The sequence below is a fragment of the Vombatus ursinus genome, unplaced genomic scaffold (assembly GCF_900497805.2).
Source record: "Vombatus ursinus unplaced genomic scaffold, bare-nosed wombat genome assembly UNPS02005459.1, whole genome shotgun sequence".
Lineage (NCBI taxonomy): Eukaryota > Metazoa > Chordata > Mammalia > Diprotodontia > Vombatidae > Vombatus > Vombatus ursinus.
In genome coordinates this window covers 10,444,898-10,458,824 of record NW_020945237.1, presented here as the reverse complement: position 1 = coordinate 10,458,824, position 13,927 = coordinate 10,444,898, and the positions used below count along the sequence as shown (strand labels likewise).

General features: G+C 37.3%; 1 protein-coding gene across 1 annotated transcript in view; it reads right to left on the bottom strand.

Moving 5' to 3' along the window:
• MALRD1 (MAM and LDL receptor class A domain containing 1) overlaps positions 1-13,927 on the bottom strand; it is an 832,608-nt gene that overhangs the window by 782,126 nt on the left and 36,555 nt on the right. Inside the window, 2 exon segments of the mRNA XM_027847861.1 lie at positions 11,171-11,332; positions 11,417-11,511. Of these exon segments, the coding sequence (XP_027703662.1) occupies positions 11,171-11,332; positions 11,417-11,511 (257 nt within the window).

The window sequence follows — 13,927 nt, the reverse complement described above, 5'->3', positions numbered from 1 at the left end:
TTCTTGTTGTTGTTATTAAGCTCACCGTACTGCATAAGCTGGCTACATGCTAGAATTGGTTCAGTTTAATTTAATTTAATAAATGCTGATTAAGCACCTACTGTGTATAAGACATTGTCCTAAAGATTTTTTGAGTCAAAAACTTACATTCCACTGTTGGAGCATGTAATCAGACAGATAAGTACAAGAAAACTGAGCAGAGGGAGAGCCTTAAGAAGCAGGCTCCTGAATTTCTTTGCACAGATCCCTGAGTTTAGCTGCTGATAGAAGCTAAGGATTCTGGGAGAGAAGGTAAAAAGACAGTACATTCTAGGAATAAAGGACAGAATGTGTACAAATATGGGAGCAGGAGATGGAATGGTAATTTCAGGGAAGAGAAATGAAGTCAGTTTGGCTGAAACATAAAGTACATTATAATGTCAAATAACTTTGAAAACTCAGACTGGGACCAGATTGTGCAAAACTTTAAGTAGCAATCTGAAAAGTCTTTATTTCAACCTAGGGACTATAGGGATCCAGTGAAGATTTTTGAACAGGGAAGTAATATGATCAGATATGTGCCTGAGGAGATAATTTTGGCAGCTGTGCAGAGGATGATTAGGAAAAGGATGAGACTGGAATCAGAGAAGACAATTTTGGAAGTTATTTTAATAATGCAGGTATGAGGTAATGAGAGCCTGAACTATGGTCATGTTTTTGTGAGGTAGATGTGAGAGATATTATAAAAGTAGATATGACAGGATCTGCAACTGACTGGATATAATGAAGGGAGGGGAGGGGAAGAGAGGAGAGAAAGAGGGAAGAGTTGAAAAATATTCCTTGGTAACTAGAAAGACAATGCTGGGCTTAATAGGAGCAGGAAAGTTTAAAAGAAAAAGGTGACTTTAAAATGGAATATGTTCGGTATATTTAGATATATTGAGTTTAAGGAGCTTATGAGAGACACAGAGAGTACTGTAAAGCAGATGCTTGGTGTTGCCAGGTTGGACTTCAGAAGAAAACATAGAATTAGGAGTTTTTAATATAGACATGATCATTGAACCCATGAGAACTGCTAAAGTCACCAACAGAGGGAGTATGGAGAAAATAGCAGAAGAGGGCTCCAAACAGATCCTTGAGAGACTCTTAGACTTCGGGGATGGAGGAAGAATCAGAACCAGTAAAGGAGTAAGCAGGAGGAAAACTCTGAAAGAACAGCATTATGGAAACAAAGGGGAGAGAGAATATCCAGAAGGAGGCAGGGTTAATAGTATGCCAACAACCCCTCCTGATGGGATATGAAAGAAGGGTCTCCCAGGGGTGATCAGGAATGCAGTGTCTTCTGAGGCTAACTAGGTTTCTGTGATTATGAAAAGATGAAAGAATACAAGAGGAGAAGTTCTTACATGATGTCCCAGCATAAAGCATCCGAGAGAATGAATGAATGAAAAATCATTTATTAAATACTCACCGTGTGCTGGACACTGCTAAAAGCTAGGAATATGAATACAAAAATTGAGGCAGTCCCTGCTCCCATTAGCATATACATTCCAATAAGCAGAAGCAATACAGTAGGAGACAAGAGTCCAGAGAATGATGGTTTGGGTGATCACAAGGATGATGAGTTGATACGTATGGTAGTCAATGGACAGGTCCTTTCTAAAAGCAATAGCATTATTGATTATGTTACAATGCCCACAGTGAGGGCATTATAGAGGAGGAAGACAAGTTATGTAGGTGGTAGGGCAAATGACAGGATGGCATGAGTAGATAGCTGAACATGAAGTGAAACATAGTCCAATCTTGCCTGGAGCAAGCAAAATACAGTAGACTAGGCAAATCTGCATCTGATCAAGAAGGCTCAGCCTCAAGACAGCAATTCAAAACATGTATAGATTAAGTTTTCCAAGAGCTGGAGACTATAAGCACTAGATTTTGAGTCCGAGGACTTGAGTTTGAATCTCAACTTTGCTCCATAACATACAGAGTAATCTTGGGCAATTCACTGAACACGTCTTGGTCTCAGTTTTCTTTTATGCAAACTTTGGGCCCTCTTCCTCTCTTTCACTCTTCTGCTTCTATTGGAGATCTTATCAGTTTGCAAATATATAATTTTCATGTCTCATCTCTCTATCAATTCCACATTAGCATCACCAAGCCTCTGAAGGACATCTATACCTACATTTACTATAAGCTCCTCAAACTCATTATGTCCAAAATTGAACTCATTATATTCCCTCCTGAACTCATCATTCTTTTTCAAAACTTCCTTGAATGGTCCTCCCTGACTCTTGACTGTTCACCTGGCTTTTTATCCATCTTGGAGTTCGTTTTAATTGCTGGTCTTTTAATATCCCTAACTCTGCCTTGTTCTACTCCTAACCTATGACATATTTTTAGCTTTGTCTTAGATCTTCTGTTCGTCTGCAAACAATACTGATGTCTGCCCATGACACATTGGCTAAAGCCACAGTGAAGTGTTTGATTTTTTTTTACCGTTAGACACAAATAGATAGATAGATAGATAGATAGATAGATAGATAGATATGTTAAATCATTCTATACATAACTCTATCAGTTCTTTCTGTGAATGCAGATAGTGTTTTCCTTCATGGGTCCTTTGTAGCTAATTTGGGTATTTATAATAGTCAAAGTGACTTAATGTTTGATTGTTAGAGTGGCTAAAAAAAAAAAAGAGCAGCCGTGCTACGTTTAATTTGTTGCATATGCAAAGACCTGACACAAGTCAGTATCAAAAGAAAAAAACCATGGCATTATTAAACTAAGTGAATCAGAATGAAATTATTCAACCAACTAAGTGAATTAGCTGAATATAATCCTTTGATAATATTTGGGCATTTGCTACACTGACCAATGCAAATCAATGAGTTTCTCATGCTACAGAGTAGTGTGGTTAAGCTATGGCTGAATTCACGGTCCACCCCATATAGTCATGAAGACTTGGCAAAACAGTCAATAGAGCTCACCCTAGTGATCTTCACAATCACTGAGACAAAGCAAGCTAGCTGTATATTAAAAGAGACCTGCAGTTCCATGCACAGCGCGCTTTTTCTGTTCTGCTATGTATAATTCACAATTTGCTGTTTCCTCAGTTTAGAATAAAAAAATTAAAACCCACCAATGGTCCATAGTGGCCAGTTTTGCAATGCAGTAATCCACTGGTTTATGCTTAGTCATCCAGAGTAAGCCATTTCAAACTAAACCAGCTGTTCTCTGACATGCTTTTCAAAACCCAATAGACTGAGAACCAAACAACAAATTACCCAGAAACTTACAAATATACACTTTACAAGAAAATCCCTGTTCTGTTGACAAAGGACAGAATAATTATATGACTAATAAAAAGGAAATGTTGGAGAAGAACTGAAAAATATGATTCTGGCAGAACTGTTTTTATAACAGTTTTAACAAATAGGATTCAAGGTGCTACATGAATAGTGCTGTAGGAGAAGAATGCAAAACCCCTTCTCTCCAGATTAAAATTTTTATGCTCCTTGAAGGATTTTCCAGGCAGTTATGCTCTAGTTTTTACTGAACAAAGAGTAAATCTCTTTTCCTCAGAGAATTCAAGCATCCTCTGGGCCTTTAGGGTCATCTATAATGATGACTTTAAAATCTAAGGCATCACTGATAGGAATAGGGAGTCCAAGAGGGAGAGACAATGGAGTTGAGGGGGATGAATGGAAGGATAAGTTTTTTTTTAATTTCTTTAATGGCATGAAATCTCTTCATGTTTAAAATTTCTAAAAAGAAAATCCTACATTTATATCCAAAAATTGGCTCTCCATACTGATTTCCCTTTTTCTGTCAAATTTACCATAATTCTCTCAGTCATCTAGGCACAAAAACTCAGATGCCTCTATCTTCTTCACTCCTATGTCCAATTAGTCCTTAATTTCTCTTAATTCTGTTTCTCAAATCCTTTCCTTCCTATTCCTTTCCTTCCTACCTGTCACTAATGGTAGTTGAGATAGCTCACACCTGGAATACCATAGAAGTTGACTAGTTGCATGTCTTAAATTGTGAGTCACAACCCCATATGGGGTCACAAAAAATATGGCAACAGTAAGATTTCTGAACATGCAACGATCAAAAATTAATTCAAAATCAAATGTGTAATGAAGCCAAAGTGTTTCTGGCAGCACTTGCCCATGCTTCATCACAAAACTTCACTGCAGCCTTGGTTCTGAACAAAAAGCATGCACACTTTGCAAGGCACATGCCCTCAGGCCGTGCAATGCCAACAAATGCCACTCCCTTAACCCTGAATCCTCAATAACTCCCTAATTTCTGTAGGTAAATACTCAAATGACTTAGTTTAATATTTAAGGAACATTTTGATTGTCTTACCTCCCTCAGTTAAACTATAAACTACTGGGGGTCAAAGACAGTGTCTTTTATCTTTTTGAATACCTAACAGCATCTAATAGTGTTACTGAAGTGTTATCAAAGGTAATTTTTTGATTTAACTGAAAGACAAATTAAGTTAGTAAAGGAAGAGAATCACTGCTTCTTAGAACTGAAGGGATTTTTAGAATACATGTAGTCCAAGCACCTCATTCTACATTTGAGAAAACTGAGCCCCAGAGAAGCTAAAAATTTCTTGCTCAAGATTCATCTAATGAAATTGTCTTGACTAGGATTATTCACACATTAATTTCTCTTATCAGAAAATTAGTTGCAGAAAGATGATGTTAGGGATGTCAGTCTTTTAAGTGAAATGGGGTAAGGTAAATATAATGAGGAAATGACATATTGCTGAAGGCCTCAGGTGACATCTAAGATGCTCTGTGCAAAGGTCAGACCACCAGGACATAAATAATATTTGTTTTTCCATCTTCATGACAAATAAGGAAAGTACCCAAGGTAACAGGTAGTACCTGGGAGTTTTCATTCTGGTGCTATAACTCTTGACTTGTGCTTTTTTTCTAATATCCCTATTGATCAATCATGTTCTTCACAAATAAAGTAGTACAAAGAAACTTCTTACATTAAGAAGCATTTTTTAAAAATGTCAGGTAGATAATAGCAAATCAATACATTCTTTCAATACCTCTTTAAAATTCAGGCATCAATTCTGCTTACTTTGCTTAACAGTCAAAATATTTCACCTATGAAATCATATTCAGCAATTTATCTAGTAAAGAATATTAATTTTCCCCACTAAAACAAGGCATTCACTAAAAATAATCTATAACCCTGCCTCCAGATGGGACACACCTTGACTTTGGAGTCAGATTTCTGCTCTGGGGTTCATGTAATTTATTTTTAGCCTCTTAGATTTCACTTCAGGACAATAGGAAAATCAAGTGTTTATGGTTACAATTTAACATATGTGTATGTAAACATATACATGCATATTTACAGAGAGACAGAGAGACAGAAAGGAGATGATGGAGGGGGTGAGGGAAGGATGGTCATCATCTGTTAATACCTAAACCTAAATACCTAAAACCTAAATATCAATTGACCCAATGAAGAAGAGATTTTAGGGAGTTTATCTTTTATTTTGGTCAATGTCTGCAAACAGATAAAGTACAAACTCTAGGTTGTTCCCTCAATATTAAATTAATCACATGGTATGTGATTAATGCACATTCTAGCACTAATATAATGGAAAAGGCATTTCTTTAAATGATAATAAGCAATTACTTCTCAATAAAAAAACTTCTCAAAGACTCTAAAAGAGGGATTCTTAACCTTTTTTATGTCATAGACCCTTTCTCAGAACTATGTTTTTGAATGCATTAAAAATACATAGGATTACAAAAGCAATCAATCATATTGAAATACTGTCATCAAAATATTTTTAAATCAAGTTTACAGACCCCCCCAGTTAAGAATATCAATTCTAAAAGAAAAGGTGCCACTCTTTATTATTTGGGCATCATTCCCAAAACAAGTCTAAGTACTGTTCAGACATCCTTGGTTTCTTTCAAAAAGGGTTCAGTTGCCCTTGAAGTCTTTTTTAACCCTCTTGCTCCCCCTGCCACCAGCTACTAATCCCCCTCTATAAATTTATCTTGTACTCATTATATATATTATATACTCATTATATATATTGTATATACCTATATAGTAGTACATTTTTCTCTCCTATTAATATGTAAACACCATTTAGAGAATAAACTATTTCATTTTTCATTTTTTTTGGCATCCCCAGTGCCTAGTACTTTGCTTGGCATATAGTAGGCACTTTTAATAAATGCTTAATTGATTTTAAAAAGGGAGAAAAGGACTCTTTAAGTTGTGGTCCCAGTTTGGCACATTCTTGCCATTATTTGACTATTGACCAGCACCATCCCTGGACACCCTAAAGGGAAAGCAAAGGACCTTCCACTTCCCTACTTCAGTTTGCCAAAGGGTATCTCAAAAACCAAACCAGAACCACCAGACGAGATGTCAGAGGGCCACAGACCATTACCTTCCCCAGTCACAACCCTGTTGCCCCATTTGCCCAGTTCCCACTAGGTACTGGATGCCCATCCGCCTTTCCATTGCTTCCCAAAGTCCTTGCCATCTGCCCTACTATTTTCCTTTTATCTTAAGTATCATGTGCTCTTTTCCATGAACTGAGCCCTCTTTTATGTATTCTTTCCCCCAGTTATAGTGTGAGCCCCTTGAGAACAGTGGCTGTATCCCTCTTCTATGTGTATTTGTGGTGCTTGGCACGTAGCAAGCACTGAATAAAATGAATTTTCAACACATTTCATATGATACTGTAGAGAGGAAGGGACATGGAAAGAAAAAGGGCTGGCAGATTTTTTTTCCAAATGTCTGTGATAATCCAGAGCCTGAGGTGGAACAGAAACCTCTCTTTTGAAGATTTCTAAAAACTAAAGGGCTGAAAACATCAGAAGTCCAGGTGGAGAAGGACTCAAGGAGGACTCAGGGGTCTGCAGTCTTGGAAATTAATGAGGTAGAAGGTAATACAAGGAGACATTTGGATCACTGAATTTCTGCAAGCAGGCTCCCTCGAAAGCTTTTCAGGAACAACATCTTCTAAATTGGGCAAGCCAGTGTTACCAGCCCAGCCATCTAAACAAAGGAAACAAACATCTGCTTACTAGCCAACAGGCCAGAATGATAGCATACCTGCAGCCTGGAAGATTTGTATAGCTAAAGGGTCCCCAGGGAGTCACATGCCCTCCTGCTTTTTAGAAAGCCTAGAAGGTGGAAGAACTGTTTTCACATCAGCAAATAAAATATTGAGGGAGGCAGAGATTAATATATATGCATCTGCTTTCCCAAAGCCACCACAACATTTTAAAGCACTCCAGTAAACTGCCCTGCTATCTCAACTCCAGAGGACTGACACTTGAGATGGTGTATTTTGGAGTTCAGCCCAGTGAGATATTTTTAGCAATTATGTACACTTAATTACTGTTTTATGTTTGCATTTTGTAGCCACCCTTCATGCAGGAAGTGCTACCAAAGGGTAAAAAGAAGAAGACATAAAAAGGTGGGGTTTTTTTGTTTTGTCTATAGCCTACTCCCAACTCCCAATGATTGAGATCTGCAGTTAGACCATAACTGTGTAAGTAGATGTGTGTATGAGAGAGACAGAGAGAGAGAGACAGAGAGAGACAAAGACAGAGACAGAGACAGAGACAGAAAGAGAGAGAGAGAGAGAGAGAGAGAGAGAGAGATGAATGTAACATTCACTTCCAGGATTTAATGAGTAAGTGTCCACATCATTCCTGGGACATGTCCCTGATTTTTTTGGTACATTGAAGAATAAGAAAAAAGCTGGAAAAAGAATGTATGTGTCTGTGCTGAGTGCTGGGATGAAAATACATAATTTCCTCTAGAACATCCTGGACAAGTGATCATCTAACCTTCACTCAAAGATTTTAGTGAAAGAGAACTTTCTACCTTTCAAAGCAGGCCACTTTCCTTTTGGAAAGCTCTAACTGTTAGGCACTGTTTCTTTACATCAAGGTAGATAAGTGGCACACTGGATAGTGCACTTGGAGTAGAATCAGGAAGACCTTAGTTCAAATCTGTCCTCAGACACTTCCTAGCAGGGTGACCCTAGGCAAATCTCTTTATCTCCATCAACCTCAGTTTCCTCAACCGTAGAATGGAGATCATGATAGCAGCTACCCTTAAAGGTTGTTGTGAGGATTGAATGAGATAATATTTTTAAAGCGCTTAGCATAGTGCCTGGCAACTAGAAGGTGCTTTACAAATGCTTATTTCCTTATTTTCTCCCTTCTTTATGTGTAGTTTAAATCTGTCTCCCTAAAATGTTTACCCATATTTTCTAGTTCTATCCTCCAAGTACAAGCAGAAAAATTTTAGTCTCTCTTCTACCTAATAGCTCTTTAAATACCTGACGACATCTGTTTTCCCTGTCTCTCCCTCTCCCTTTCTTCCTCTCCTCTCTCTCTCTCTTTTTCTCTCTCATACACACATACAGACACACACACACACACAGACACACACACACACAGACACACACACACACACACGGACTTCAAGTAGACACTGGATGGCCACTTGTCAGGTATATTGTAGGGAATATTCTTGCTCTAGTACAGGTTGGGCTTTGTCAAGAGTCTCCTAATTGAGATTCTGGGAGGCCGAGTAACATTGACAAGATCACTTCCCAACTTCTACATAATTATCCTGCCTTGTACATCACTAGGTTCATATAAGTTTCACAGCCCCTTTCTTCTTCCTGCATAAAGGAGCTGGAGCAGAGAGTTAATTCCAGGTCTCCCACTCGCTTATTTGTTGTGCCAGATGTTACTGATTACAGTGGTTCCCTCTAGTATACAGTTTGCTAGTTCACAAAGGGCTAACCCATGCATTATCACATCTGATCACAAGTTGGGATACTAAGCAAAGAGAATATATTAGACTAAGCATGGTGGCCTATGCCTATAAGTCCAACTACTAGGAAGGCTGAGGTTGACCAGTCTCTTGAGCTTGAGACTTTTGAAATGCAGTTGACTGCAGTTGACTTAGCTGAACTAAGTCTGGCATTAATATGCTAAGCCCCGAGGAGCAGAAGGCCACCAGACTGCCTGAGGAAAAGCCAACTGGCCAAGCTGTAAAACTGAGCAGGTAAAGCTCCCGTGCCAGTCAGTAGTGGGATGGAACCCATGAGTACCTCTGTACTTCTAGTCTGGGTAAGATAGACCCAGTTAAAAAAAATTTAAAGAATATATTAGAAAATCTAATGATGGTTAAGTATAAGTTCCCTACTATTGTAGACTGCAATCTCCTTGAAGGCAAGAACCACGTCTTGTATACTTTTGTCTCCCCTAAAACCTAGATTATCATCATCATTATCATAGCAACTGATATTTATATAATGCTTTGTGGTTTAAAACATACTTTATGTACATTCTTTCATTTTTTGTCAAGATGACATGTAAGGTAAAAGAGATATAGGTGTTACTATCTCCATTTTACAAATTAGGAAACTGAGACTTAAGGTGCCTAATTTACCCAATATCGCACAAGTAGTAAGAAAGAGAAACAGCACTTGAAGCTGAGTATTTTAAATTCCAGGCCAAGGGCCTTCTTACCATCTTCTGCTACTTATAGTTGCTTAATACATGTTAATTGATGATGTTATTAATCATGAGGAGTATCCATTGATGATAAGAAATGATTAATTTCAGCAGACCTGTTTGGACGAGGCTGGCCCACAAACTAGCTTTAAAGAATGAGCACTTTGGTAGCTAAGTAAAGTACCATAGGCTTCTGTTCTGAGCTGCACATTTTTGCCTGACTGCCCCAAGTGTTGAAATATGCAATACTTTTCCTGAACTTCTCGTTAGAATCACTTGATGATGGTTTCCACGATATTTGGGTTTTATAGTGATAGGTAGATCAATTTGTCTTTTATGGGCTATATTGGCTTAATTCTCAGAATGATTCTGAAAATGTGTCTTGTTTCCTATTTGGGGTAGTCAATGGAATAAATGGAATATTTATTACACTTAAATTCTTAGCAGCCGGAATTAGTATTTGCAGCAACTACCCTTTTTCCTCTCACTTTCTCAATATCAATCTTTCTCCACAAAGCACAACAAAGAATAAACTCAAAAAAGGACATTTGGGAGAAAAGATAAGGATGATAAGAAAAAAACGATATTAGCATCTAACATTTATATATCACTTTAAGTTTTATGAAGTACTTTACATAGGTTTTCTCATTTGAGCCTGACAAAAATCTTCCAAGGTAATAGCTGTTGTTGTTGTTGTTACTAAAAAAGGTTGAATGTCCTGCCTAAGTTCATATCACTATTAAGTGTGCCTGAGACAGGATTAGAACTTAGGTCATCCTGCCTCTGTTGGATTTAGATTAAACATTCATGCCAGCTGGAAGAGACATTTGAGGCCAGAGTTTAATGAACTTATTTTCAAAATGGAAAAACTGAGACCAACAAAAAGTTAAGAGTTTTGATCAAGGTCACACATATTAAGTGGTTGAAACTAGATTTGAAGTCTTTTCTCCAGATCAATGTTCTTTCTATGGAAACAAGTATGATTACCCACCTAGAATAACATGACTACTAAGTCTCTAAGACAGATTTAGAACCCAACCCTTCCTGACTCCAAGTAGAGTTAAATATTACAATATTTTGGGCAGCTAGGTGGTACAGTGGATGGAGCTCCAGCCTTGGAGTCAGGAGAATCTGAGTTCAAATCCGGCCTCAGACACATAACACTTACTAGCTGTGTGACCCTGAGCAAGTCACTTAACCCCACTGCCTAGCCAAAAAAAAAAATTATAATATTTTGAACTGTGCCAAGGCAATGATATTTCTTTAGATCATCTGTGTCCCACACAGTATGTCATACATCACTTTATATGAATGAATAAAAAAAAAGCAAGAGTTCAGTATTTACTATTTGACAAGTACTCTGATAAGCACTGGGGATACATAAATAATAATAATAATCAACATTTATACTTAAAATATTAAGGAGTTATATGTATTTAGACTAAAAATAGCCACTCACGTGATACATATTGATATTTTAATGACAAAACTATTCAACATTAAGACATTCAACAAATACTGGGTATCTACTGTTAAGTGCTATATCATTCTTATTCTAGGCTTATTGTGACTTTTAGGATAACATCCATATCTCTATCTAGGCATCTGCTCTCCAACGGGTCTCTGAGTACAAGAAGCATCCATACCTGAAACTTCTGATTGCTATTGATCTTGACGGCATCTCTTTCCCACCGATTTGGGGACCTTGCTGAGTTTTGCCATATGTTCTGAAAAGAATTGCCACACATAGTCTGGAGACCAACATTTATATTCATCTTCACATGGCTGGAGTAGTGATAAAATGTGACCTGGAGGGGAATAAAAATGTGTTTACCAACCAAAAAGAACCCACATAGAAAAAAGGGTAATGAAAGAAGGGTGCTTATAAGTACCTGGCATGGCTGTTGGCTATTAGTCGGAAGGAAAACTCTGCTTTTTATGTTTGCAGGAGAGGAACCAGCTTTGGAGGACAGTGAGAGGAAATAGGCTGTTAAAAAAGAATAATGGAAATATTAGAGTCACAGATTTCACAGACACTGAAAACACCAGTGATACATTCTCAGACTACATCTACATAATGCTAGTATTTGGTGGGGCAAAGAATGAGAATTCAGTCACTTGACATGATCAGTGGATTTTTTTTTTTACTCAATTACTTTTTCCTCCTTACTAAATTGATTTATTTCTACAGAAGTCAACATAACATTATGCTCTGTGAAATCCATACTTCTACTTGGCCATATCGGCTAGAAACCGCATAGACACTGCAGAAAAAATATCAAGGGCAAAGGCCAAGTTGTGGACCCCAAATACAATGCTTGGTCACATAGTAGAGGTTTAGTAAGTGCTTGAAATAAAGAAATACAAAATAGATTTTGGTAGAAGAGGGAGTTTAATAAAATATCCTCTACCAGGTATGAGGGCAGCTAAATGGCAAAGTGGATAGAGCATCAGGCCTGAAGTAAGGAAGACCTGAGTTCAAATCCAGCTTCAGACACTTACTATCTGTATAATCTTGAGCAAGTCACTTAACCCTGTTTGCCTCAGATTCCTTATTTGTAAAATATACTGGAGAAGGAAATGGCAAACCACTCCAGTATCTTTGCCAAGAAAACCCCAAATGGGGTCACAAAGAGCCAGACATACTTGAAACAACTGAACGCCATCACAACCACTAGATAATGTGAAATACAGATTGTAGCCCCTTTTACCTGTCTTATGGAATATGCCAGTGGATCGCCAATATAACACTCTGACACCAGTGTTCCCTGTTGCTTGGAATAACACTGTTTCTTTTTCTGTCTTTTCAGGGGCTTCTATTCTGTTTTTGTTTGTCTTTCTGCTTTTTTATACCATCAATAACTCTAAAATACTTATCTGAGTACTAAACCTTTCCTTGCAACAAAGCAAAGCAGTTGACAAAAACTAACCAAAAAGCAACTGACAGTGTATGTGACATTCCAATTCCATGCTCTCCCACTTCTCTATGCAGATATAATAATAATAACAATAAAGTGCTGAAGTTTGCAAAAAATATATACCAATGTTATTTCATTGTATGCTCACAACAACCCTGAGAGGTAAATGCTATTATTATTCCCATTTTTTCAGGTGAGAAAATTGAGACAGACAGAGGTAAGTGACTTGCCCAAGGTTACACGGCTAGCATGTGTCAAATTTGAACTCAGCACTCTATCCACTGTACCATCTAACTCCCTAAATGAGGAAAATTTGTCTTATCATTTGTTTTCCAGGACCAAACATGTACAACATAGTTATGAGTATAATGGTATTTTAGTGTTAGTTTTCTTTATATTTCTGTAGGCTCATAGTGTAAAGACCTTGTTAAATAAGCTTCCCCTAACTCTCCCCACCAACACACAAACAGCTTGAAGCATTAAGTGCTTACTGTTTTCCTTGTACTCTGCTAGACATTTGGTATACAAATACAAAAAATTAAACAATCTCTTCTCAAGGAGCTTACATGTTGTTAGGAGAGAAAAATATGTATACATACACACACACACACACACACACATATATACATATATACATATAGAATAAATAAAACAGACAAAATATAAATTCAGGGTCCTTAACTACAAAGTGGTTAGGAAAGAAATTAGCAATAGGGGGAAATCAAGAAAGGCTTCATATAAACTATTGTGTTAGTATTAAAATGATAAGATTTGCCAATGCACTTGACAAAAGGAGAATGACCAGTCATAGACAATTTCTTTTTTTTAATAATGTTTTATTTTTCCCCAATGATGTGTTAAAACAATTTTTAACAATTTTTTAAAGTTTCAAGTTCCAAATTCTATCCCTCCTTGGGATAGGGAAGCAGGGAGCCTTCCCAGAAATGGTAAGCAATCTGATATGGGTCATACATGTGCAATCATGCAAAACATTTCCATATTAGCCATTTTGTACAAGAAGACTTGAATTTTAAAAAAGAATTAAAGAAAGAAGAAATGAAATGAAGTCTGTATTCAGTCTGTATTTAGTCAGCATCAGTTCTTTCTCTGTAAGCACATAGCATGCTTCATCATGAGTCCTTTGAGATTATCTTGGATCACTGTATCGCTGAGAATAGCTAAGTCATTCACAGTTCTTCATCGAACAATATTGCCATTACTGTGTACAACATTCTCCTGGTTCTGTTCACTTCACTTTGCATCAGTTCATAGAAGTCTTTCTGGGTTTTTCTTTAATCATCCTCCTTGTCATTTCTTATAGCACAATAATATTCCATCACAATCATTTATCACCGCTTGTGCAGCCATTCCCCAGTTGATGGGCATCCTCTTAATTTCCAATTGGTTGCCACCACGAAAAGAGCTGCTATAAATATTTTTGTACAAATAAGTCCTTTTCTCTCTTTTTAAAATCTCTTTTGGGAT